The following is a 27,201-nucleotide window of genomic DNA, read 5'->3' as shown; positions in this document are numbered from 1 at the left end:
AAATGACATGCATATATAATCAAGTAAAAGTTTGAGTCACTTTATTTTAGCTTGCTAGTACTCGTGCTTTGTCGCAAAGATTCAACAAGGTGTTAGAAACATTCCTCAGATATTTTGTTCTATAATGACATGATAGTTGCTACAGATTTGTTGGCTGCACATCCATGATGCGAATCTCCCTTTCCAACACATCCCAAACATGCTCAATTGGCTTCAGATCTGGTGACTGTGAAAGCCATTTGAGGATAGTGAACTCACAAAAGACGTTTTGAGCTTTATGACATGGCACATTATCCTTCTGGAGGTAGCCATCAGTAAGAGGGTACACTGTGGTTATAAAGAGATAGACATGGTCAGCAACAATTCTCTGGTAGGCTGTGGCATTTAAACGATCCTCAGTTGGTACTAAGGGGGCCAAAGTGTGCCAAGAAAATATGCCCCATATCGTTACACCACCAGCAGGAGCCTTAACCATTATTACAAAGCAGGATGGATCCATGCTTTCATTGTTTACAACAAATTCTGACCCCACTATCTAAATGTCGGATACGAAATCGAGACTCATCAGACCAGGTAACGTTGTTCCAATGCTCTATTGTCCAATTTATCAGTAGCACCTCATTGCAGTACACAAGATCCAGGGGGCGGAGTCAGATCCAGATCTGAGGGGTGGAGTTGGGTAGGTTTAGGGGTGGGTTTAGGGATCAGGGGGTGGAGCTAGGTAGGTTTAGGGATGGGTTTAGGGATCAGGGGGTGGAGTTGGGTAGGTTTAGGGGTGGGTTTAGGGATAAGGGGGTGGAGCTAGGTAGGTTTAGGGATGGGTTTAGGGATCAGGGGGTGGAGTGGGGTGGGTTTAGGGATGGGTTTAGGGATCAGGGGGTGGAGTTAGGTAGGTTTAGGGGTGGATTTAGGGATCAGGTGGTGGAGCTAGGTAGGTTTAGGGATAAGGGGGTGGAGCTGGGTAGGTTTAAGGGTGGGTTTAGGGATCAGGGGGTGGAGCTATGTAGGTTTAGGGGTGGGTTTAGGGATCAGGGGGTGGAGCTGGGTAGGTTTAGGGGTGGATTTAGGGATTGGGGGGAGCTAGGTAGGTTTAGGGATGGGTTTAGGGATCAGGGGGTGGAGTTGGGTAGGTTTAGGGGTGGGTTTAGGGATCAGGGGTGGAGCTGGATAGGTTTAGGGGTGGGTTTAGGGATCAGGGGGTGGAGCTGGGTAGGTTTAGGGGTGGGTTTAGAGATCAGGGTGGAGGTAGGTAGGTTTAAGTATATGTAAGGTGGGAGGAGTTGGATCTGGATCCGACTCCTCCCCGTGGATTTCATGTTCAGCAGTGAGGACCATCTCAATTTTTGGGGAGCCTGTGCAAATTGGAGCCTCAGTTTCCTGTTCTTATCTGACAGGAATGACCGATGTGTCTTCTTCTGCTGTAGACCATCTGCTTCACGGTTTGACGTGTTGTGAGTTCAGAGATGCTCCGATGTAACAAGTGGCTATTTGAGTTACTGTTGCCTTCCTATCAGCTCAAACCTTTCCATTCTCCTCTGACCTCTGGCATCAGCATGGCATTTTCACCCACAGAACTTCCGCCCACTGGATATTTTCTCTTTTCGGATCATTCTCTGTAAACCTAGAGATGGTTGTGTGTGAGAATCCCAGTAAATCAGCGGTTTCTGAAATACTATGACCAAATTGTCTGGGACCAAACAACCACGCCACGTTCAAAGTCACTTAAATCGCCTTTATTCCTCATTCTGATGCTCAATTTGTATCTCAGAAAATTGTCTTGACAACATCTACATGCTTAGTTGCTAGTATGTGGGATTGGCTGATGAGATATTAGTGTTAACTAGTAGTTGAACAGGTGTACTTAATAAAGTGGCCTCTGCGTGTATATCTATGAAGATAGGGTCTCTGCTAAGTGCTAACTGGACTTTTTTTTTTCTTTGCAACTCGTGATGAAAGTTTTTCTTTTTGTGTCTGTGATGGTGTGTGGTGATGTGTGTTTGTATTCACCGCCATTACTTTGTCATGCTGATGGTCATAAATATGGTGCATGAGTGGAAAAATCCCATGACTGAAACCGATGAATAGTAAAATAGGAAAACTATGAAAACAGTGCAAAGTATCACATGCAAAACAAATCTGGCATGTTCCAGGAAAAGAAAAGATAAATGTTAATTCGCTGCATCCCCCAGGGGGTGCTATGAGGCTTTCCCTAAAGCTACCCCTAGGGGACACAGTGAGTTCCCTATTGTCAGGGAACCATGGCTACATGTGTAACCTGAGACATTTTATTACCTGCAGGTAGAAGCTGAAAGAAACATGGTTATATTTATCTGAATGGTTACAATGATTACATTGAACTGTGCAAAATCATAGTAAAAGCCACTTATCTCATTGTTGTAACAGTGTCTTGTGTGTATGTGTTCTCTATTGGACTACCATGGGTCAGTAAGAGGTTGTCCACAGGTTTCCTTTGTTCTCAATCTGGTGGCTGTAAATAGTAAAGAAAAGAAGTAAAAAGAAGAGAAACTTTTTATTTGGTCTACTTTCTCAAAAAAAAAAAAAAAAAGACCCCCTGGGTATAATAAACATATTAAGTGATATTAACAGTTTCTGCAGTGAATGATGCATTTACTCAATATGAAAGTATATTCAGTGTATAAATATGGCATTGCTGTCCTTACGCTGAACATCAGTTATGACCCCAGGGATCACCTCTCAGCCAACTCATATTATTAAATCCATTCATTTTATTTTCATATTAAAACACTGGACACTGTGAAATAGTTTTCTTTCTCACCAAAACCGCACAAACCAACCAAACTCCAGTCCCAGAGTACTTAAAAAGGTTGTAAATAGATTGACCTCTCATTCCGAACAGGTGGAGGTTTGTTTTATATTTCCCCCCTTTGGCCGAAAGAATCCATTTTCAGTGTTTTGTGTCCAGCCGTAGTTGCCTGAGGTGAGAACTGAAGTCTGTGCCATATATCACACTGACACATTTTAGCTGTCAGGTCATGCCCTAAAATGTTCATTTTCTGTTCCTTTTCACATTCAAGTCTGAATGTTTAAGAAAAGTGACAAAGAAAAGTTTAGCACTGACCAAATCTTAAAGTCTATGTCTCTGGTTTAACATCACACATATTTATTTTATAGCACAGCCCGTGATATACACATAACATTTTTGGAAGTATCATTTTGTGATATGAAGATTGCTTTAAAACAAAATGCTTTCTGTAAAATGCTCTTTTGCCCATACTCATCCACTCAGTGGGTCTGTGGAATGTTATTTGGATTGCCCCAGGGGGTATTAAAGAGAAAAGGTGGGGGCAGGGGCCGAACGTCTTCCCACAGCGGGTGAGTGAGGGAGTGTTGCGTGTGTTTACTCTGATTGAAAACAAAAGGCTCCTCACCTGCTCTTAAAGACCTACACAGCAGAACAATGGAGGTGATTGACAGTTTCTCAAGAATGAGAGTGCTTGGCTGCAGAGTGTGAGTGTCTGTGTGTGTGTGTGTGTGTGTGTGGGAGAGTTTGTAACAACAGTGTGGGCGGATATGCAGAGAAAGACAGGGAGAGAGAAAGAGAGAGAGAGAGGAATTTTGATTGGTTTAGTGCCCAGTCACCCATACACTTGACCAACCGAATCTTATTTTTATAGTCAATTATTTGCTTTAACAATATTTCCACATAAAATTATTATCAGAAAATATTTGCATACACAGAATAAAAGCATATTTTGTTTTAAAGGTGGGGATTGCCTCTAAGTGTCTGAACTGTTCAATGATGCATTGGCTGTGTGTCATAAGCGCTGTTCTGAATGTTTCTGTCTTTATTTTGTTTGGGCGTTCTGTAGATGACACATTCGCTGACCATTGAACACTTTCAGCAGGGATGTGCTGAATCGCACAACAACACAAGGAGTTTAGCATTTAGTTTAGTTGCGTAAGACTTCACCTGTCCTTCACCTCACACTAAATCAAAAGTATAGGAGAGCCCGGGGAATGTTGCATCATGTTGTTTAAACATCTGTAGTACTTCAGTGTTATCTTTTTGTGTGTGTTTTTTTCAGTGTTTTTTGTTTTAAAAAATGTAATATAATAATAGTAGTAGAAGCTGAAAGTGTAAATTAATGTCAAGTTCAAAGAATTATGTTCACTAACACTAGAAAACATATTTTATTATGGATGGTAATTAGATTCACTTGTTCAAAATAATTGTTCTATTTTTGTGATGATCCCAAAGGTATTTTGGGTAGAGAGTTATAGGGATTTGAAGTCACCATAGTAATGTGTGATGTAAGAACAGGCTTGGCTCAGTTTACAATTAGGTGAGCGCGCATTGAGCTGCTGGAGGAAAACGCGGAGAGGAGGGGCGCGCGACTCACGCACACACACACGCAGACTCTCTCTCGCAAACACTCGCTCTCGAGCACTTCATTGCGGGTAATAAACTTACTCCGGGAATAGAGACTTAAGGACATGGCATAGTTTTCAACCTTCCTCTAAATCATGGGAATAATGAGAATGAGTCGCAACTGAGGACCTTTGTTTGAACTTGTCTGGATATTGTGGAATAAGGTATTGTAACAATTCCTAATACTTTTTTTTTTTAAACTTGCCGTCTATTTTTATAAACTCATTGCATTCGAGCATTCGCTGATGCTCGCGCGATCGTCTTCGGTGTAGCGCGCAAACTTCTGAACGGGGCGCGTTCTGTAACCAGAGAAGGCTCGCGCATGTTTGCTTTTCTGTAAGTTACTGTTGCAGTAGCCTAAGTAACCCGATATGCGATTTTTTTTTGGAGTGTGGCACGGCTATAAAGAAGCAGGGATCTGCTGCTCCAACCAGGTGTGCTCAGGGGGCGTTTGGAATGGTTCGTGCGAGGCTTACTTCTTAGTCCTCCTTTGGATGTTTCATTGACTGTTCCATTTTGCCCGTTTTTAGATGTTAAACAGTGATAGACTTCTTGAGATGTGGCTGTGGGTTGTTTTTCCTGCTCTTGTCTGCGTGGGGAGATATGAGGTGATAAATCCTGGCTTTTGGGTTTGTTGTTGGCGTGTGCTGTTTACAGTAGTTTGTAGTTTACAGTAGTTTGTAGGGCAGATTCAATTGGCTGGGTCCCAGGTGTGAATAATGGATGGGGGCGGGGCTTCTGGACGCAGAACGTTCTTATTTGGTTCCCAATGGGAAACCATGGTTAGGGGAACGTTCTGAAAAGCCAAACTTATAGAGATGGTTATGTGATGCAAACATCAAAATGTATTAAAGGTCGGGTTGGCGATTTCAGAGCGGCTAGAAATAGTAAGCTATAGCTTTAAAAAGGGGGTGCAGTGCAGTGGATAAGACACATGCCTTTGGTGTGAGAGACCGGGGTCGAATCCACTGTGTGACACCAATGTGTCCCTGAGCAAGACACTTAACCCCAGTTGCTCCAGAGGCGTGCGACCTCTGAAATATTTAGCAACTGTAAGTCGCTTTGGATATAAGCGTCAGCTAAATGAATAAATGTAAAAATAAATGTAAATGAAAGTATAAGATCCCACCCTCCATTCAGAGCGCTTTCCAAAGCCACGCCTCCTCCAAAATACATGAACGCACACAGCAGAGTTTGCAAAGAGATGTCGTTAAATGTCTCAATGCTCTAGGAAAGTATTAGAATAATAATGAATGTAAACAACATTAGCCCATTTCACACAGAGATTCCGGAAAATACGCGGATAATGTGACCCGGCATTTGTCCCGGGATTGTTTGATTTCGGTTCATTCATACTGCCAGTGATTTGCCGGGATGAGAGCGTTCACACTCAACCCGTAAAGATCCCGGAAAGACACACGTGTAACGTGCGTGTCGAAAACATGTACATTGCATAACAATATAGTGGAGGGGACTGCTCAAAATAAGTCTTTATTAATCAAAGATCTGCCCCTTTGATAATAATTTGTCTGAATAAATTAATACAAATTGTTGGTGTTTTACTGCCACTGATGTTAATTTCAGCATGCTGTGGATGTTATGAAAATTTTTGGACCTTTTCAAAAATATAGATAGGCACATTTTCTCAATGCACCCCTGCTGGTTAAATTAGGTATTACAACATGAAGCAATTTTTTTTAGGTGACCTGACAAAACATATGTATAGCCCTTAGACCATCAATAGGTCTGTAAAGAAGCTGTCAGCGTTTGCTTTCAAATTAAATGAGCCATGATAGAGTCTATTAAAAAGCTGCTTGGACCAGTTTGTAACTCATCCTGTTGCAGATTTTGACAGCTAATGCAATGACTGATTTGCTCACATATAGGGCTGTTCATTCTGGGTGTAAACTAGGCTTGCTGTCAGACATTAAGCTAATTAGAAGTGTAAAATTCATTTTTACATTCTTTAGAAAGAAGAATGCTCTACTAATTAGTGGTTGAATGAGACGCTATTGTTTTGGTCTGAAACCCTCACTAATTATACCAAATAATCGCTTTCTCCAATTATACTGTATTAGTGAGTTGTTGGGTGTCAGAAGCATCTAAGAGAAACACAACATTAGCACAGTTTTAACATTGACGGTGCATTCCTGATCTGAGGCCAGCGTCTTCAGCGCAGTTTTACTTAGTGATATAACCCCTTACTGTTCACAGATCAACCGCTTGGCACCTTCCCAGTTCTCCATCACTGCCGTTGTCTGCTGAGAGCAGACATGAGTGAATTGATATTTTAAAATGTTCAGTTGTGGGTCATTCCGGGGTCGTGAGCTCAACTGGAGACGCTGTCAGTTTAAATTGTGAGTGCAGTTTCAGTTTTGCATGTTTGGCTGCTTCATTCCCATGAATGGTCCAATTTCACAGGGCCATGCAAATACTATGGCAGCTGCTCTGATGGGGATTTGATGCTCATTTAAGCATGATGTGCAGAGGAGCCAGCCTGCTATCCACTGTTTTGAGAGGTACTTCCATTATGTGGAAATGACTGTACTTTTGTAGAACAATGACAAGAACAATGGGACGTCTTGATTTTTTTTTTTTTTTTTTATGATGGAACTTTGCACATAACATTTGAGAGTAAGTAAATCACTGTTGTATTACCAACATCCATTTGTTTTAAGAAAAAATTGTATCTTTGACCCTGTTTGACTTGAAAAGTTAGTTTTCTGATTGGACAATTAAAGTCTGGAAGCAATATTTTTGTGCATTGGGTTGTCTATGAAATGCAGTATATGGAAATGAGTGGAATTTAGGTGAGATGATTTTGAAAGAAGTATCTTATGCTCAAAGCGGCTGCATATATTTAATCAAAATACAGTAAAATGTTCTTGTAATAAAAAAAACTGCTTTTATATATTTTGTGATGGCAAAGCTGAGTATTCAGCATCTTTACTTCAGGATTTAGGGTCACATGATCCTTCAGAAATCGTTCTAATATGCTGATTTGGTGCTCAAGAATGTTGAAAATATTTGGAAAATGTTATATTTTTGGGGGGATGATTTGATAAATAGAAGTTCTTAATTAAGAATTCATTTACTACTGTGACTTGTGATCAATTTAATGTGTCCTTGCTTAATAAAAATATACTCTCTAAACAATGCTGGGTTGTTTGAACCCAAATTTGGGTAAAATTTGGACAAAACCAAATGTAATTTGTAATTTCAAATTTTAACCCATTTGCTGGCACCCCCCTTTTTGAGAATAGGGGTTAAAATGCACTATTCAAACTTAAATGGTTGTAATTCAGGAATGCTTTAAGTTTTAAGGTATATTGTTTTAAAGAAAACACTCAGCAGATTATTGACTTTAAAAAATGAAAGTATAAAAAAGTTATTGAAGTTTAAATTTACAGTAAATCAAATATACTGTACTATATATATATTTTTTTATTTTACATAAAATATATATTTTACAAAATATTTTTTACTCTAAAATTACTTTAAAATCAAAGCCATAAATCTAACCCAACTTCAACTTTCACTTTCAACTGTAAATTTTTTTTGTTGTTGCATTTTTAACCCAACATTTGGGTTTGTCCATATTTGACCCAATTTTGGGTTGAAACGACCCAGCATTTTTTAAAGTGTATATTTCTCTCTTTCTCTCTCACGTCATATCTCAGTTTACTTTTTTTCTCTGATTTTGTAATGGTAACCCTGTAGAGAAGGTGAGAGTGATGCTAAGTTTTCTCAGTGTTTTGTCTCAATCTTAGACAGGTTTGAAAATTAATTTTTCAGCATACATAACTTCAGTGTAGTGACTCATTCTGTTACCATTTGTCTTTTATTCTGCTCTCTGTTGTTATACCCTCTCTCTCTCTCTCTCTCTCTTCTCTCTCTCTCTCTCACCTGTATCTTCCCTTAGCATGTCATCTGAAAGATATCATTTCCACTTTCTTTCTGTGTTTTTGAGTCATTGTGTGTGTATTTCTGTGTGTTTTTCCATATGTGAGTGTGTGGCAGTAGCTAGTGTCCTATAATGAGAAGGGTAAGTGACTGTCCTCTCTGAGGTTGAGGTTGACCAGGCCGTTTTCTTTAAGGATCAGTACTAGTACCAAACCAAAGACCAAGAGGAGGACCTGAGTTTGCTGAGTGGAGCCAGTTTGGTTAAAGCTGTAGTTTAATGTTTGAGTTTGGGACCAGTGAGATTTTTTTGAACGAAATTCAGATCAGTAACAGTTGCTTTTTTGAACTTTTGAAGAATCTTAAAAAAGTATCAGTTTACTAAAATCAGAATATTAGTATGATTTCTGAAGGATCATGTGACACTGAAGACTGGAGGAATTATGCTAACTTTGCCATCACAGGAATAAATAACATTTTCAAAATATGAAGAGTTCAGATGCAAAAGCCTCTAAATGCCATTTGAAATTTTCTTCTTTATTGATGATTTTTATCAAACTTGTATATTTAAGTTCAGTAATTTTACTTAAATAACAAGTGAACTTAAATATACAAGTTTGATAAAAATTATCATTAAAGAAGAAAATTTCAAATGGCATTTACAGGCTTTTGCATCTGAACTCTTCATATATTAAAATAAAAACAGTTACTTTAAATCGTAATAATAATATTTCACAATTTAACTGTTTTACTGTATTTTTGATCAAATAAATACTGCCTTGGTGAGCATATGAAATAAAATTTTGGACCCCAAACTTTTTTTATGATGGTGTATTAAATCATGTTTCTAAAATGCCACAGTATAACCTTTTTAACTATAATTTCTCACAGTAATGCTACACACACATACACACACTCAAGGTTAATAATGTGTCAGCACATTCCTTCTTTTTTCCATTTAGACTCTTTCTCTCCTTTTTCTGATACAGTTCAAACCACCAAGGTTAGCAGAAATTGTGGGAAACTGCTCATTTTCCAGTCAGTCCGTGAAATTGCTGATGACTACATTATACTTCTTGAATGAAGCTGACACAGACAGTGACAGTATTATGACATTAGCTGGGCAACTATCCGATTGTGAAAAGACCAGGTGTAAATGCCTTCCAAAATGCTTTCGAGACGGATTTAAAACTACTTCAGGAGGTTGTTTGAGATGCATTCCAAACAAAGCTGGACACATGTAAATGCATACGTTTGTTGAAACCACAATTTCACACTATATTAAAAAAGTAAATATGTGAGAGCGTGTTATATATGACATGTTATAGCCAGATAGGGACAGTTCAAGGTTATGGGGGTTAAGATTGTCAAGAGGGGTCAGGATGCAATCAGTTAGTTACTTTATTAAAGTCCTTATATATAGGCCTTACATCTATTTTTAGCATTTTCTGCACACAATCTCTTTAGTAAAATGTATAAAATGAAGTCTCAATGGCAGCTGATGCATTACATATTTTTCATGGTTTAATGCATCTAACTTGGAGCATCCTTATGGTGTAATTACACAAATAAGTACTGATACAGTATTACCATAGTAATAACAGTAAATGATGTATAATTACATGTAACTAACCCCCAACCAAACCCTAATCCTACCCTTTATGTTGTTAATTTATATTACTTGAATATGATAAAATTACACTGTAAATAAAGTGTAACCGTACTGAGTAATATTAATTAATTACATGTACTTAAAGTGTTAAGAATACATGAGAAGCTGTTGTTTCAAATTATTGATCTTTATACTTAAAACAAGAAAAGAATATTTGTCGAGGTAAGAAAAACAAATTAAAAAGGAAATTCTGAATGTACTTTAACATAAATATATCTTAAAGGAGTAGTTCACTTTTAAAAAAAACTTTTGCTGATAATTTACTCACCCCCATGTCATCCAAGATGTCCATGTCTTTCTTTCTTCAGTCGAAAAGAAATTAAGGTTTTTGATGAAAACATTCCAGCATTTTTCTCCATATAATGGACTTCAATGGGAACCAAACGGTTCAAGGTCCAAAAGACTTTAAAGGGTTTTAAACGATTTCAGACAATGAATAAGGGTCTTATCAAGCGAAACGATCGCTCATTTAAAAAAAAAAAAAAAGTTTAAGTTTTATAAGCACAAATGCTCGCCTTGCTCTGTTCTGTGATGCGCGTTCATGACTCTCCTGTTCGAATTCGTTCATCAAAATGAACAAATCTTTTTTCGTGTCATTTGATCCATTCAACGAATGAAATTCACTAGATAAGACCCTTATTCATCGTCTGAAATCGTTTAAAGCCCTTTGAAGTTTGCACTGAAACTGTCCCTTGAAGCGTTTGGTTCCCATTGAAGTCCATTATATGGAGAAAAATCCTGGAATGTTTTCATCAAAAACCTTAATTTTTTTCGACTGAAGAAAGAAAGACATGGACATCTTCAATGACATGGGCGTGAGTAAATTATCAGCAAAAGTTTTTTTTAAAAGTGAACTACTCCTTTAATATTTTCTCTAGTAAATGTATATTATTTAGATATGATTTTTGTTGTGTGTTTACTACATACAAATCAGCTGTAGTTTATATTCTTGTTCTAAGAAGGATAAATTTGAGCAACTTTTTGCACCCGACGCACCGACACCACAGCTAGAAATTCCTCTGATTAACCTGCAGAGTCAGCAAACATGCCCAGACCCATCTGTGTGTGTGTGTGATATTTTCCTGCCAAGGTGTCAGGGCTGATGTGATGGATCGCTCAGATGTTTATAAACACACGCACACACACACACCTCCCTCCTGAACATCTGCGTACCACCTTTGCGTGCGGACGAGACCTCAAGCACCGGCGTGGTGAAAGTCTGTCACAAAACTTTGTGAGCGGAAAAAACAGAGCCGCCATCTGGTTCTGTTTGGCCCAGACAAACTGTAACCCCACCCTCGGTTCCTGCGCTGCCCTTTCCCCACAGAAAAGAGATAGAGAGAGAAGAACCGGCATAAAAGGAAAAGAGGAAAATGGCCTTTATATCTATCACCAGACCGAAACAAGAACAGATGGACAATTTTTCCAGATGCTCTTGATTCAACAGGATTTAGATACAGTATCTGCAGGCCTGGTGTGTGTGTGCAGGCGATAGAGAGCAAACTGCAGGCTTGTTATTGCATTACTAATGTGTCTGGTTTAGCAAAGAAAATATTTGGAAAGTTAAATGAGCTGGTTTTAAGTTGCTGGTGGCTGATTTCGGTTTGATTGCTTTCCATGCACTTGGTATTTTCGTGACAGCTGCATAAATGTGAACTTTTAGAACCGTAAGATTGAATTGACTGGGGATCGTTCATTTTTAGGGGCAGTTGGTGTTTGAGGTGACAGAATAAAGTTTAATTTTATGCCGATGTCATGAGGCAGTAACTACCAATGGGAGTGCAGCAGATAGATAGTGACGAGATCCGCCTTCAACTAGCAACTAGCGGGACCTCTAGTGATTTATTCACTGTTAGTATGAACTATAGTTATAAACACACCATGATTGGATATTTCAAGGGGCCATGCCAGATTGCCAGCGCTGAGGTCAGTTCAACGTGTTCTTTCTAGTAGACAAAACCAGCATTGGGAATCTAATGTGTTTAAGTGTGTATACTGCATGAATGTGTGTGTCTCCGATATATTGTATTGAGAAAAAATAGCCTTTTGTTTTTTTTCTCCACCAGAACATCTCAAACATGAGATACTTTTATGGTCTTTTTGTTTCTCATATATCATTCAATTTTTTGTGTTTTTTTTTTTTTAAGAAATAAATATTTGTATTCAGCAAGCATACATTAAATTGTGGAAGCTTGTTTTCGCCACAGAATAATTAAAAAAAGACAATTGCGACTTTTTATCTCACAATTGCGAGTGAACATCTCAATTCTGACTTTATTTCTCAGAATTGCGTCATATAAAGTCGCAATTGCGTTATAAAGTCAGAATTGCGAGAAATAAACTCACAATTCTGACTTTATAACGCACAATTGCGACTTTATATGACGCAATTCTGTAAAAAGTGTCAGAATTGCAAGATGTAAACTCGTAATTGTGAGAAAAAAAATCAGAATTGTGAGATAAAAAGTCACAATTATACCTTTTTTATTCTGTGGCGGAAATAAGCTTCGATATTAAATGGATCAAAAGTAACAGTAAAAACATTTGCAAACTATTTCTATTTCACATAAATGCTGTTGTTTTGAACTTCACGGTTGAACTTCGCGGTATCACTGTTTCCACAAAAAAATATTAAGCAGCACAACTGTTTGCTATATGATAAATCAGCATATTAGTATGATTTCTGAAGGACAATGTGATGCTGAAGACTGGAGCAATGATGCTGAAACACCATCACAGGAATAAATACAATTTTAATGATATTTTAAAATATATGCAACAAGTATTGTATTAAAGTGTAATAGTTATACTCATTTTATTATTATTTTGAAGTAAAAGAGTTCAATTAACTGTGTAGCTTTACTTTTTACAGCACAAATCTCCTGTCCACACAGAACATGTTTTGAAACGAAACAGAAAAAGGGCCATTCAGAAGTCGTCACAGTGTTGAAGACTCAACCGTGAATGCATTAACATACGACTGCCCGTATTTACATATAAACAACTTTTAAGTATCCAGCAGCTTGCCATTGTTACTCATTTCACATGCGAAAGTGATTTGCAAAGAAGGATATTAGAACGTCTTAAAGGTACAGTAGCAAAAATAGTCTGTGTGGAAGTGATCATGTAGAAGTAAATTATGATTGATGTTGCTATAAGAGTGGCTATAAGAAACCTTTACTAACATTATAAGTAGATCTTGGGGAAAAATATATGCCCCTGGTTTTGTTTTTGAGTGTGTAATGTGTGGTGGCAGGAGATGGTTTCCAATGGATTTTGTGTAGCTTGTGAGTGTGTTTTGTCAATAATGAATATAGCTGTTACATTACTCTTTAAGCTGGGGGAATCCCAGCAAAACTGATATCATGTTCAGAAAAATGGTAAAAAAAAAAAAAACTGGCAGAGACAGAACAATTCAGCTTTAAAACTATACCCTTCGCATGTTTTACTAAAAACATGGCCTGGTTAACATTGGTCTGAAAAAAATCTTAAGACTCATTGTGTTATCTGGTGCGGTTATCACTTTTTATTGCCTCGTCTCTCATGACAAGTCTTATTGGCTCGACTATAAAGGCTTTGCAATATTGCCAATGCAAAATTCATGGTAGATAAAAACTACTTATCTCCGTTTGTATCTTTATTATTCCAGCCAACACACACAAACCTGCTTTTTATTCTTACAGCTGCAGATATGAATGTTACTCGCTATTTTGTTAGCCACAATTTCCACATTGATAACCACAACATTAAAGATATGTGAGTTATCATAACTACATCATTCACATGTCCTCTTTATAGATTCTGAAACCTGTTTGACCAAACTACGTCCGTATCGGTAGTTTATTCAGTGCTGTGTTTGTTATGGTATCTTACCAGGAGAGCAGACACCCTTATGTGACATCTGCCGAGTAGAATAGACATATATACAATATATAATAATTACAGACCTTCTAACATGTGTTAGCTGAGCAATGTACATGATTGTGTATCTGTGTATTTCGGGTGGGTTTCTTGCATTTCAGTTTTTTTTTACCATGGTTTCTCATTGTTTGATTATCCATTGCACCTGTTGATCATTTCATTAAGGCTATGTTTACACGGAAACGATTCTGAAGAGAAAACGCAAAAGTGGCGTTGCGTTATCACTTTTTATTCTGTGTTTAGAGTAGACAAGCGTTTTGGGTGGGAAATCCGCGTGCACAAGGTGACGCAAAAGTGTGTGAAATTCAATGTAGTATGCACTCCAGGCAGCTAGGTGGCAATGTGGAGCACTGCCACACAACAACACCAAGTCAGCGCGCCTGCGTACAATCTTCACTGTCAACCAGACTTGCGTTTTTACCCTTTACCAGAGAATGTCTAATTGAAGAGAATTGGCACTGGCTGTTTTTTTCCGGTTTTCGGGACTGGCTGCAGCAACACGTCTCTGTCCATGCGGGGGCGCTCGCGGTCGAGTGCAGAATGAATGGGAGTCTATGGGGTTTCAGCCCCAGAAATCCACTTTTCTCAGGATGTAATTTTTTGTCAAGTAATTTGAAAGTTGCATTCAAAAGGGAGGGCTAAGATAATACACTCAGCTGAAAATTGCATTTTTAAGTTTAAGTTCGCTTATCTGTTCTAAAAATCTGTTAAAAAATGTGATGATGTCACACAATAGCAGAATGCTGCGTGTTCCGGCCAACAACGGCCTAAGCTGTAAGATATCGAAAGGACATAAGTACTCGTTCATTCGACTTTTGGCCTATAATCTATATTGAACTTGCGGAATCAACAATAAAATCTAATTTGATTTAACGACAAGCAGGCGAAAGAGACACATTTAGCCGTTTAGCCCCATAGACTCCCATTCATTCTGCTCTCGCCCGTGATCACCACCAGTGGAATTCTAATGGAACTGCAACCAAGATGATACACAATGGTGCTAATAGGAAGTGCCAAGGCTCTCCGTTAGACGGGCTCTGCCTTTACATGGGAACGCGGCAGTGAAGCGTTTTCAAGGTTTCCACTCTGGAGGGTGGAGGGTGGTTTCACTTTTCTGCGTTTTTAAGCCCCAAAAACGGCATCGCCGTGTAAACGAAAGGCACATCCGATAAAATGTTTTCACCCGCGAGCGTTCTCGTGTAGTCTGTGTATTTAAGCTCCGTGTTTCTTTCAGTTCATGTTCAGTTCTAGTTCCGTTTTACGTCTTGTTTTTTGATTTCAGCTTAATAAATCTCGTTACTGCTGCGAAAAGATAATTTTCTCACCTTTATTGCAGCCGTTTGCGGTTTGACACACAAGTGCTATTGAGGCTATATGTTGTTGTGGGCAATATTAGCTCTAAAAACAGGCACAGATGCATATTTCTACAATCAATTGCATCCCATCCCCGCTGCCATACTCTTTTTAACATATGATTATTTTTCATTGTTTTATTTGGGCATTTTTAACATTATGATTTTGATTTTTTTATTGTGCTATTTGAACATACTATACTAATACTAAAATGAATATCATTGTCCAGAATGTTAAGCTGCATTATGGTATTTGTCATTTCTTGGTTTTGGTGTTTGGAATGCTTTTTGAACTCATGATGAACTTTTAAGCTAATTATAGAAGAGGTCTGAGAATAGGAGCTAACCTGTGGTGACTCACACATGCACAAACACACCCTTGAGCTTGTATTGTCATCAGTTTGTTGAACGCTCCTGTCCTGTGCGTGCCCAATGAATACCTTCGTGTTGGTGGTTGTAGATCTAATTTCCCACCCCATGCCCTCAAAAGAACCCCAGGACTCTTTGCTGTGGTCTGGAAAGTTCTGATCTGATCCTGTTTCATATGGTTAACTTCAAACTCTCACTTTTCCTACCTCATGTCAAAGAGATGAATCAACATCTAAATTACAAGAAACCGCAGGTGTGGGTGTTTCAGTGTCAAGAGATCTGCTCGTTCATACATTCAGTGACTTTTAATGATGCATCAGGTAATTTAAATATCAAAGCACTTTGTAGCCTATCAGATGTCATGACTCATAAAATATATTTGACTGAAAGTGATTCCTGTTACCTAACTTCAAATGAATAGTTCACTTTTTGAATGTCTTGTAAACAAATGTGGCATGTTTATATATGCTGACATGTGAATTGCATTTGAGAATATACATTTCCATTTAAAATGCACTTGAAATTATGGAAGCTTGTTTCCGCCACTAAATTAAAAATAAATAAATAAATAAATAATTGCGACTTTTTATCTCACAATTGCGAGATATTATGTCAGAATTGTGAGAAATAAAGTCGCAATTGCGAGATATAAAGTCAGAATTGTGTGATATAAAGTCACAATTGCGTGTTATAAAGCCAGAATTGCGTGATATAAAGAAAAAATTTAGAGCAATTCTGAGAAAAAAAGAGAATTGCGACTTTTTATCTGTTTATATCTCGCAATTCTGACTTTTTTTCTCACAATTGTGAGTTTACATCTCGCAATTCTGACTTTATAACACATTATTGCGAGTTTATATGTCGAAATTCTGACTTTATATCACGCAATTCTGATTTTATAACACATAATTGCGAGTTTATATCTCGCAATTCCTACTTTATATCTTACAATTCTGACTTTAACACGCAACAGCGACCTTATATCTCGCAATTCTGACTTTATAACATGCAATTCTGACTTTATAACACGCAATTTTGCGACTTTATATCTCGTAATTCTGACTTTATATCTCGCAATTCTGACTTTTTAACACAATTGCGACTTTATATCTCGCAATTCCTACTTTATATCTCACAATTCTGACTTTAACACGCAACAGCGACTTTATATCTCGCAATTCTGACTTTATAACATGCAATTCTGACTTTATAATACGCAATTCTGACTTTATATCTCGCAATTCTGACTTTATATCTCACAATTCTGACTTTATATCTCACAATTCTGACTTTATAACACGCAATTCTGACTTTATATCTCGCAATTCTGACTTTATATCTCACAATTCTGAATTTATATCTCACAATTCTGACTTTATATCTCGCAATTCTGACTTTATAACACGCAATTCTGACTTTATATCTCGCAATTCTGACTTTATATCTCACAATTCTGACTTTATATCTCACAATTCTGACTTTATATCTCGCAATTCTGACTTTATAACACGCAATTCTGACTTTATATCTCACAATTCTGACTTTATATCTCACAATTCTGACTTTATAACACGCAATTCTGACTTTATATCTCGCAATTCTGACTTTATATCTCACAATTCTGACTTTATAACATGCAATCCTGACTTTATATCTCGCAATTCTGACTTTATAACACGCAATTGCGACTTTATATCTCGCAATTCTGACTTTATATCTCGCAATTCTGACTTCATATCTCGCAATTCTAAGAAATAAAGTCAGAATTGTGAGATGTAAACTCGCAATTGTGAGAAAAAAGTCAGAATTGTGAGATAAAAAATCGCAATTGCCTTTTTTATTTTTCATTCTGTGGCGGAAACAAGCTTCCATATGAAATATCCCTTTTAAAAATCTGTTGATAAATTAAATATAAAATGTTTATTTTGTAGTGGTTAATTAAAGAATGAAAGTTTTCTAATATTGTGAGCTCAGTTTGTCAGTGTGTGATCCCTGACACATAATTTACCCTTCTCAGGATCCTTCTTTGAGTTGAATAATGGCCCATATATGTTTGGCAAGAGTCTGAACTGTTACATACTTCTCTATACCTTTAGGATGAAGTAAAACACATTTTAAAGGTTCAAAAATGTATACAGTGAAGGTGCTCATCAGCTGCTTTGGTTTTTGGGCATTTTCAAACATTCTCTCTGCTGAATTCCACATTTCCTGTTTCTATTATGCATAAGTTCCCCGTCGATGTTTTGCCCTAATGCTCTGTATCCCTTTCTCTCTGTCCTAATAGTTATTTCAGGGGATGTTGTCCGCTCTGCACTCTGAGATAGATATTCAAAGATATCTGATGAAAATCCAGTCCGTTGGTTCTCGCAGAGTCAGTACTTGCACGGATGAGAGTGTGTGATGCATGTGTGTGTTTAACATTACCACAAAATCACCTAACATGGAAAAACTTTTTTATTTGAAGTTAATTAACTGACTATATTAATATATATATATATATATATATATATATGTACTAGCAGGACCATACTGCCTTTGTATTTTGATGTATAAATTCTGCATACAGTTTTTGGTGTGTTCAGTCATTCTGATCTGTGTCTTGCTGCATGAATGATTGCAGTGGTCACAGTTGACCGGTGACTGTCGCTTTAAATAAAATGTGCAGTGTGTGTTACATGTATTCAGACTAATTATGCTTTGTTCACAATGAGTGGTTCAAGTTTTATGCCTGTGCACTCTAAAAATGTTGATTGAGTTGTTTTAACCCAAATTTGGGTCAAATATGGACAAACCCAGCCATTGGGTCAATTTTTTTTTGAGTTTGTCCCTATTTGACCCACAATTGGGTTAAAACAACCCATCATTTTTCAGAGTGTAGTAATGACAACTAAGGTTCTATCCTGTCCATTGACTAGTCTTGATGGGCTACCAGTGCATCATATTATTAAGCTGGTTAATACTGATAGACTACAAACCAGTTACCATGTCCCCACAAACAGCCTGACCATCTTAAATTGGTATGATCTGATTTTTCAAGCTGAGAAGGCAAAAATGGTTTTTCAAGTTGGTTTATGCTAGTAGACCACTTTAAATCAGCTACTACTGTCCCAAAAACAGCTTAACCATTTTATGCTGGTATAGTCTTCTTTTTTTTAGACCAATTTGTACCAGCTACTACAACCCAGCTACAATGTCCAAAAAACACCTTGATCATCTTCAGCTAGTATGAGTTGTTTTCCATCAGAGAAATAAAATGGTTTTATCAAGCTGGTTTGTGCTAGTAGACCAATTTGAACCAGCTACTACAAACCAGTTACAATGTCCTAAAAACAGCCTGACCGTCTTAAACTGGTTTAATCTGGTTTTTTGGTTGTTGTTTTTTTGTCCAGCAGAGAAACCAAAAACGCCATCAAATTCAGCCATGTGCCATCAAATTCAGCATGTGATCTAACACTCCTTTTCTTCTCCCTCCTACAGAACCGGGGCTCTAAGCAGAGTGTGGTGTGTCAGAGTCCAGTTCCTGTGTTTGCGGATCAGGTGGAGCACGGCTCTCTGGTCTCTCTAGATGCTCTGGAGGTCATGTCTGAGTGTGACATGCCCATCGCCTTCACCCGAGGCTCCCGGTCGCGAGCCAGTCTGCCTGTGGTCCGCTCTACTAACCAGACCAAGGATCGCTCTCTAGGTATACACACTGATACACGAATACTAAATGATATACAGAGACACATGCAGAAAGACCTGCTAGCTATAGGGCTAGGGCTTCTGAACGATTTCTTGAAAGAAAAATGAAATCGCTGTATGGCTTAGTGCAATTATTAAATCGCAAATGCTGCATGTTTCAGAGTTAATTCTTTATCATTATTTATTTATTATCTAAAAGTCTGAGTCACTTTAACATGTTTTTGGGAATGCAACATGCATCAATTTCCCAAACTTCCCAAAAGTTCTTGCATATCAACAACAAAAAAAAGCTTTAAAGGGATAGTTTACCCAAACCTGTATAAATTCCTTTCTTATGCTGAACACAAAAGATATTTTAGAGAATATGGATAACCAAACAGTTATGGGCCACATTGACTTCCATGGTATGGAAAAAAATAATAATTTTGGCTGCCGACATTCTTCAAAATATCTTCTGTTATGTTTAGCAGAAGAAAGAAATTATACTAGTTTGAATACAGGTTTGGAACAACTTGAGGGTGAGTAAATGATGACAGAATTTTTATTTCTGGGTGAACTATCCCTTTAAGTATCCTTTTAGGTTCTATCCCTCTGCGGTTTTTTGTCAAAATAAAAGTTTGATGGTTTATCTCGTGAAAATGAAGAAATTAAGACAGCCATAAATATTATTATAGTAATTTTACAGTTGTAAAATAAAATTATTTCGTAGCAATATAGTAATAATATAGTTTTATTTTACAGTGAAATATTGCAATATTAATATTTTAATAACAAATTTTAATTAATATATTTTTATTTAGTAATTTATGTTTATTTAGTAGTAATAATAATACTTTATTATTATCATTGTTATTATTATTAATAATATATATCCATATTGTTATATAATCTAAAATTACACTAGCACATGAAACCTGTAAATTTTTTACTCAGATTTTACATAGCAATCACAATTTTATCAGAAAAAAATCTATTTTTCCCAAAATCGTGCAGCCCTACTAGGCTTATAGAAACTCATCGAAATTCAGAACACATTTGTAATAGCATATCATGAGAATCATGACTTTGACGTATATATATATATATATATATATTACATTTAATTCAAACTTCAATTATAAAAAGGAAAATCAAATAAACAAACTCACAATGGTTGAGGAACGTGTCGAATTGTGAATGACGGGTGTTCGATTTCTGAGCTTTCTGTGGAATTCACCAGTATGAATGAGTGCTCACACTGCTGCCTTACTTATTTTCCGTCTGGCTGCTAAACGATTTAGTTGCAGAGTTTAAGTATCTGTGGAAGTGTGTGTTTACTTAAGTTTGTCTGTCTGTCTCTTGTATATAAGTTCAATGTCATAACAGCGAATTTGGCTCTGTCATCATCGGTTCATGTAATGGAAATACACGAGGCTCCACAGCTCAAATTCATAGCCTGTATTTAACATCTCACAGGCATACATTACCGCACAGACTCATGCTTTTGGACACACAGAAACACACGGAAATAGGACTCTTTTGCCAACATACACACACACATTCACCAGCACACTCCGAATACTCCCTACATCCAGATAGAATGACGGTCAAACACACACAGGCCTTGAAATGGGAGCTTTCTCTGGCTGCTCAACTCTGATTGGTCGGTTTAAACAAGGACCATCTGGAAAGACAGTTATGGGGAGAAAAAGTGTGTTCACTCAAACTATGCCCTCAATATTCCTCTAAGAAGATGTAGGTGTAGGCAGACCTGCAGGGAAAAGCTAGATGTTGTTTAATCAGAAGAAACACAAAGGAGAGGAGACCTGCTTGCTGTAAGTCACCATTCCTCTAGTTTCATATGTTGAGAGATGTCATCTTAGGTTTGTGTAAGACCTTCTTTGGAAGAATAGAGCACTACAGTCTCGTACTGGTAGTACAAATCCCATTCAGTTTTTCTCTACGGAAATGTATTTTTAATAATATCAAGCCCGTTCTCATCCTTTAGCGTCACATAGAAAGCTATATGACAAAACGGCGCTATACTACGCACATGGCACCCTTTATCGTTAATATTCACGCGAACCCAAGGCGTCATAAATTCTTTAGCATAATATGAGACTACCGATAACGGGTGCCATGTGCGTAGTATAGCGCCGTTTTGTCATATAGGGTTCTATATGACGCTAAAGGATGAGAATGCGTTGCAATATCATATAAGCCTTGCTTAATATTTTACACTAAACTTCAAATATGTTGCATATGTTAGTCATATTGTTCCATTTTTATTCGTTAATGTAATTTGTTGTGTTTTGTGGGATATGGAGTTCATTAGGTATAATATGTTAAATATATGTTTTTCTTGGAGTTTCAAATACAGTTTCGCTTCAAAGTTTGTAATTTTGTGATTCATTTCATTTCATAACTTGATTTGTTATTGTTAATAAATAGTTTTCAGTCATTTAAATAAAGTTAATGCACAAATAATTATACAAATTAAATAAAAAACCTAAACTTAAAAAAAAAAAATGAAATTTAGAAATATTTTCCTGAAATAAAATGTTTAAGTTGATGTATTAAAATGACTAAAACAGCAATAAAAATAAATGAAAGGTAAATAGAAATATAAAAAACATGACCAAATCATAATACAAAAGATAATACAAAATATCCAACAGTAGTGTATAAACAATAATAAAATAACAGTGATTCTTAAGGAGAAAATGAAAAAAAAAATGAAATTTTCCAATGCTCCTGAAAAGGGCGGGTACTGATTGAAAAAATATCTTCTGTTTTCGCATTGGACAACAAGACACTGGGATGATATAAGAATACATTTGTAATCAGAATCAATCATCTTTTTCCATAGTAAACAGTATGAATGGAGATGAGTGAAACGTCTCATGTGGACAGTATTCAAATAAAACTTTTTTCCTTTGAGGCTTTTCCCGTTTGTCTAAGGTTAGTATGTGATTGTGAATAAAGCAGTCCTTCAGATGTGGCTTGGCATTTAGCCCAAGGTGCTCTTCTGAATTATATGCTGTTGATAGTTTGATGCTCGATAATTAGTTATTAATGTCAGTCATTAGAGTGAAATGGTAGGGTAGAGTTTCAGAGACTCTTCCAAACCAAAGTGAGCTGTCTACTGTTTACATGAGCTGTGAGTCATGCAATCATGTCATCCATCTATCTATCTATCTATCTATCTATCTATCTATCTATCTATCTATCTATCTATCTATCTATCTATCTATCTATCTATCTATCTATCTATCTATCTATCTATCTATCTATCTATCTATCTATCTATCTATCTATCTATCTATCTATCTATCTATCTATCTCTATCTATCTATCTATCTATCTATCTATCTATCTATCTATCTATCTATCTATCTCTATCTATCTATCTATCTATCTATCTATCTATCTATCTATCTATCTATCTATCTATCTATCTATCTATCTATCTATCTCATAGAATTGAGGGGATCCCTAATAGAGTGTCATGAAAGAAAAGACAAGTGATTTATCGATATGGTCGCAGTGCCATGTCAGATATCAGCCAATGATAATAGTTATTACTGTAACACTGTTGACTCTTACCCGGCCATCATTTTTGATCATTTTCATAAACGTTTCATGGCCCCCTTAATATTTTGTTGTATGAATATTTGTATAATCAAAAGAAAGAACAGACTTTAAACAAACAAACAAAAAGTTTTATTCTTGCTTCATGCATCCCTTTTCTATCAATACTTGAATATGGGTAATTTTCGTAAAAACAAACAACAAAAAAATCAAAATTTTGAGCAAAAAGCCTGGGTTTACATTTCATTCAGTGACATTAGGCAGTTTTGATGCTGTTTATATGTTGATGATTGTGTTATTTTACATGCATTTATGCTTACATATGATATTGCTTGTTTCTGCTTCTTCTTCACTTGTGTTTTGATCAGGATATTTAGTATTCTTTCAGAAGATGCATAATAGCCCGCCTACCGTATAACAGTGAAAACATGGACATTTCTGTCAATGGCAGGGAAAGAGTTAAATGTCCCTTTTAGCATTTTTTTTAGATGTACATTATAATGTTCTGATGCCCAAACTCGTGATTTTACTTTTAAGTGTGGTATTTTTAATTTATTTAGACATTATAGTGTAGTTGCATGCTTCTCTCAATCTTTCTTCATGTTTCCTCTTTCTGTTTTTCAGGGGTGTTGTATCTGCAGTATGGAGACGACACAAAGCAGATACGCATGCCTAATGAGATAACGAGTTTAGATACAGTCAGAGCTCTGTTCGTTAGTGCCTTCCATCATCAGCTCAACATGAAGATGTTGGAGTCGCCCAGCACCGCCATCTACGTCAAAGATGAGACCAGGAACGTGTACTATGAACTCACTGATGTCAGGTGAGTGTGTGTGCATCAGATTCAGCCACTTTAAAGGAATAGTTCGCCCAAAATTGAAAATTATCCCATAATTACTCAAGTCGTCCTAGGTGTATATGGCTTTCTTCTTTCAGTCGAACAAAATCATTAAAGGGATACTCCACTTTTTTTTGGAAATAGGCTCATTTTACCACTCCCCCAGTGAGTTTTACCATTTTCGAAACAATTCAGCCGATTTTATGATTTTTAGAAGAATATCAGTAACCAGACAGTTTCTGGTCTCATTGACTTCCATAGTATATATTTTTTCCTACTATGGAAGTAAATGAGACCAGTCTGGTTACTGATATTCTTCTAAATATCTGAAAATCGGCTGAATTGTTTCGAAAACTGTAAAACTCAACCGTTTAACTCTGGGGGAGTGGTAAAATAAGCCCATTTCCAAAAAAAAGTGGAGTAGCTCAAAAAATAGAAGCTCAAAAAAGCGCATCCATCCATCATTAAAGTGTTCCATACGACAACACTGGGTTAATAAATGGTTTCTGAAGCAAAGTGATGGATTTTTGAGAGAAAAATGTCCATATTTAACCCTTTATAAACTATAATCACTGGCTTTCGCAACTGTTTACGCGTGTTCACGAGAGAGTCAAGTCCCGACAGAAAGGTGACCTCTGACCTTACCTAAGACGTAGCTTCACTTCTCTTATATCGAAATACTCTTACATTTTTCTTCATAATTTCTCGTTTTAGACTTATGTAACTATAAATGTGTTCGCCTGAAAGAAGCAAGTCATATACTCATATGGTTGGCTTGAGAGTGAGTAAATTATGAGATCATTTTCACTGGGTGTACTATCCCTTCAAAGTTTGAACAGATTGCTGTCTTCCTTCCTCATTCCACATGCTTCCTTTTGTTTCGATCAACACAGCAAGTGACATTCTTCGAGGTTTCCTGTTCGATTGCTTTTTCCTTGAGAACAAACTTAGTTATCAAATCTCTCATGCATTGATTTGACAGGAATTGTGCAGCTGGTAAAGAATCTTAAATTAATGGAAATTAATATTCTGTTATCCTTTACTCACCTTCATGCTGTTCCAAACCCGTATGACTTTCTTTCTGCTGTGGAACATAAAATGGGATTTTTTAACAGAATGTTCATGTAGCTTTTTTCCAAATGACAAAAGCATACAGTGTCTAATGATGTTCAAGCTCTGAAAACGTCACAAAAGGACCATAATTGTGTCATAAAAGTAGTCAATCACACTGGTTTACTATATTTCAAGCCTTCCACATGATAGCTTTATGTGAGGAACACATTGAAATTTAAGTTATTTGCTGACAATGTTCACCATCGTGGCTCTCAAATTTAATTTGCAAAACTAAGACATTCATATTGGTTGGAGCGAATAGAGGATGACAGACTTTTCCTTTTTAGGTGAATTATCTCTGTATGGAACTATAGCTCTGAAAGTCTTCAGTATGTTTGTAATTTTGTGATTCATTTCAATTCATAACTTGATTTGTTATTGTTACTAAATAGTTTTCAGGCATTTGAATAAAGTTAATGCACAAATAAATATACAAATTAAATAAAAAACCTAAACTTAAAAAAATGAAATTTAGAAATATTTTCCTGAAATAAAATGTTTAAGTTGATGTATTAAAATGACTAAAACAGCAATAAAAATAAATGAAAGGTAAATAGAAATATAAAAAAAACATGACCAAATCATAACTTAATTACAAAAATTTTAACTAAAAATAAAAGATAATACAAAATATCCAATACTAGTGTATAAACAATAATAAAATAACAGTCATCCTTAAGGAGAAAATTAGAAAAAATGACATTTTTTCCACAGTAAACAGTATTGATTGAATATTTATTTGAGCCATCTGTAAATAAGCCACCCTCGCTCACATACACACAGATGGAAAATTTTATTTAGATATTATTTGAACAGAATTACAGTCAAAGCGAGACAGCTAAAGTAAGAATGGTCTCACATCATTTGTTATTCTTACTTTAAACCAATAAACCTGACCGTCATACATCACCCACCAGCACAGCTAATGTTAACATACCACTTATGTCACACTCACACATCAAACAAACTCTCCAACATATCTTTCACTCTCATTTTCTCTGGTCTTTCATCTTTCCCTTGCGTAGCTTTCCTTACCTAATGTATCTCTCTACCTGTTTACAGAATTAATAGTAAACCACAACACTTTCTCAGTTGGGAATCAGCATTGAAAGACCTGATGAAATGAAAACTTGAGCTATCTACATGCTAGCATACTGCTAGAAATTAACTTCTAGTACATACACTACCTTTCATGCAGTATTGTTTGAGATTTTTATAAATGTTTTGTAAGAAGTCTGCATTTATTTGATCAAAAATACAGTAAAAACAATAATACCCCCCAAAATACTTAATACTTAAAATTCACTTCTGGGGAAACAGATGGAAAGTATTGATGACTCAGCTTGCACTATGCCGATTTTTGTCCAATTAGATGTTCGCTAGATTGAGTATGACTAAAGGCTATTGGCCCTTCAGTTCTTTCCACTCAAACTTCTTGTTTCAGCTGAAAACACTCCAATATACAGTATGAAAGAATCATGTGATCATCCAATGTTTCTTTTTGTTGTTGTTGTTTTGTTTTTAAAAAACTGGCACAGCCAAATTTAATCATTGACTTTTACTCAGATCTATTGAGACTATAAATAGTGACTCATACACACATTGTCCTGTAGACAGAGGAGCGGTCAGTACATTTACATTTCCATGATGATGCAACATGTACTTTGAGACAACTCCTTTTTTTTTTTATCAAGGCTGTAAATGTGAATTACAGCCACATGACCACATATCAGATTGCATTAGAAAAATGCTCACGTCACTTTACACAAATAGGTATAACACGCAAACTCATTTTGAGAGCTCCAGGAAGACAGAGACTTAAAAAAATAAATGGACAAACTTGATTAGTAGACAGTTAATGTTTCAGCTCAATGCTGTATTAGTAAATAATTTCTGGACCTACGTAGAATTACAGTCTGGACATTAACGGATATCTCAGCCACAATGGATTTTGTGAGTCGTAGCTTCTCACCTTCATCTCCAGGTTCTCGCACCAGCTCGCCTGTGTCTCTCAGCGAAACGCTTTATTCTCGTGATTCCTTTGACCTCTCTCGCTGCCACTCTCCGCTCTCGCGTGTTGATATACCGTCAGCCCTGCTGCACCCCGTCGTGGCAGAGCTCAGGGGCCGACCTTCGGGGTACCGTATGCGACCCCGATCGGATGGTGACGTTTGGTCTGAATATGTGACCGATGTGGATTTCTCCCCGCACAGGAACATCACAGATCACTCCTGCCTGAAGGTGTACCACAAAGATCCAGCACAAGCTTTCAGTCATGGAGCCCGGCCAAGCAATGGAGATGCAAGGGTGAGTGCCATGCTAGTGTAGACATTTTTGTTAGACCAATAAGAAGTCAGAATCCTTAACGGACATA

General features: G+C 36.7%; 1 protein-coding gene and 1 long non-coding RNA gene across 8 annotated transcripts in view; one reads left to right on the top strand and one right to left on the bottom strand.

Annotated features, from left to right (window-relative positions):
• LOC120475877 (sickle tail protein) overlaps positions 1 to 27,201 on the top strand; it is a 145,769-nt gene that overhangs the window by 85,414 nt on the left and 33,154 nt on the right. For 6 of the 7 annotated variants that reach the window (XM_089125898.1, XM_089125897.1, XM_039666672.2 and 3 more), the window contains exons 3-5: positions 19,103 to 19,307; positions 23,501 to 23,699; positions 27,041 to 27,134. In XM_089125898.1, the coding sequence (XP_088982024.1) occupies positions 19,103 to 19,307; positions 23,501 to 23,699; positions 27,041 to 27,134 (498 nt within the window). Of the gene's footprint in view, positions 1 to 4,390; positions 4,576 to 19,102; positions 19,308 to 23,500; positions 23,700 to 27,040; positions 27,135 to 27,201 lie in introns of those variants that run through there. The other variant, XM_039666676.2, reaches the window with a different exon arrangement.
• Positions 24,167 to 27,042, bottom strand: LOC148969590 (uncharacterized). Its single transcript, XR_016149386.1, has 3 exons — positions 26,800 to 27,042; positions 24,762 to 24,798; positions 24,167 to 24,648 (listed from the first exon to the last, which is right to left on the bottom strand). It is a non-coding gene; the product is annotated as an uncharacterized LOC148969590 (long non-coding RNA).

Source organism: Pimephales promelas, chromosome 22 (genome assembly GCF_988280905.1).
Source record: "Pimephales promelas chromosome 22, fPimPro1.hap1.1, whole genome shotgun sequence".
In the NCBI taxonomy this organism is placed as follows: domain Eukaryota; kingdom Metazoa; phylum Chordata; class Actinopteri; order Cypriniformes; family Leuciscidae; genus Pimephales; species Pimephales promelas.
This window is presented reverse-complemented; position numbering and strand designations above follow the sequence as displayed.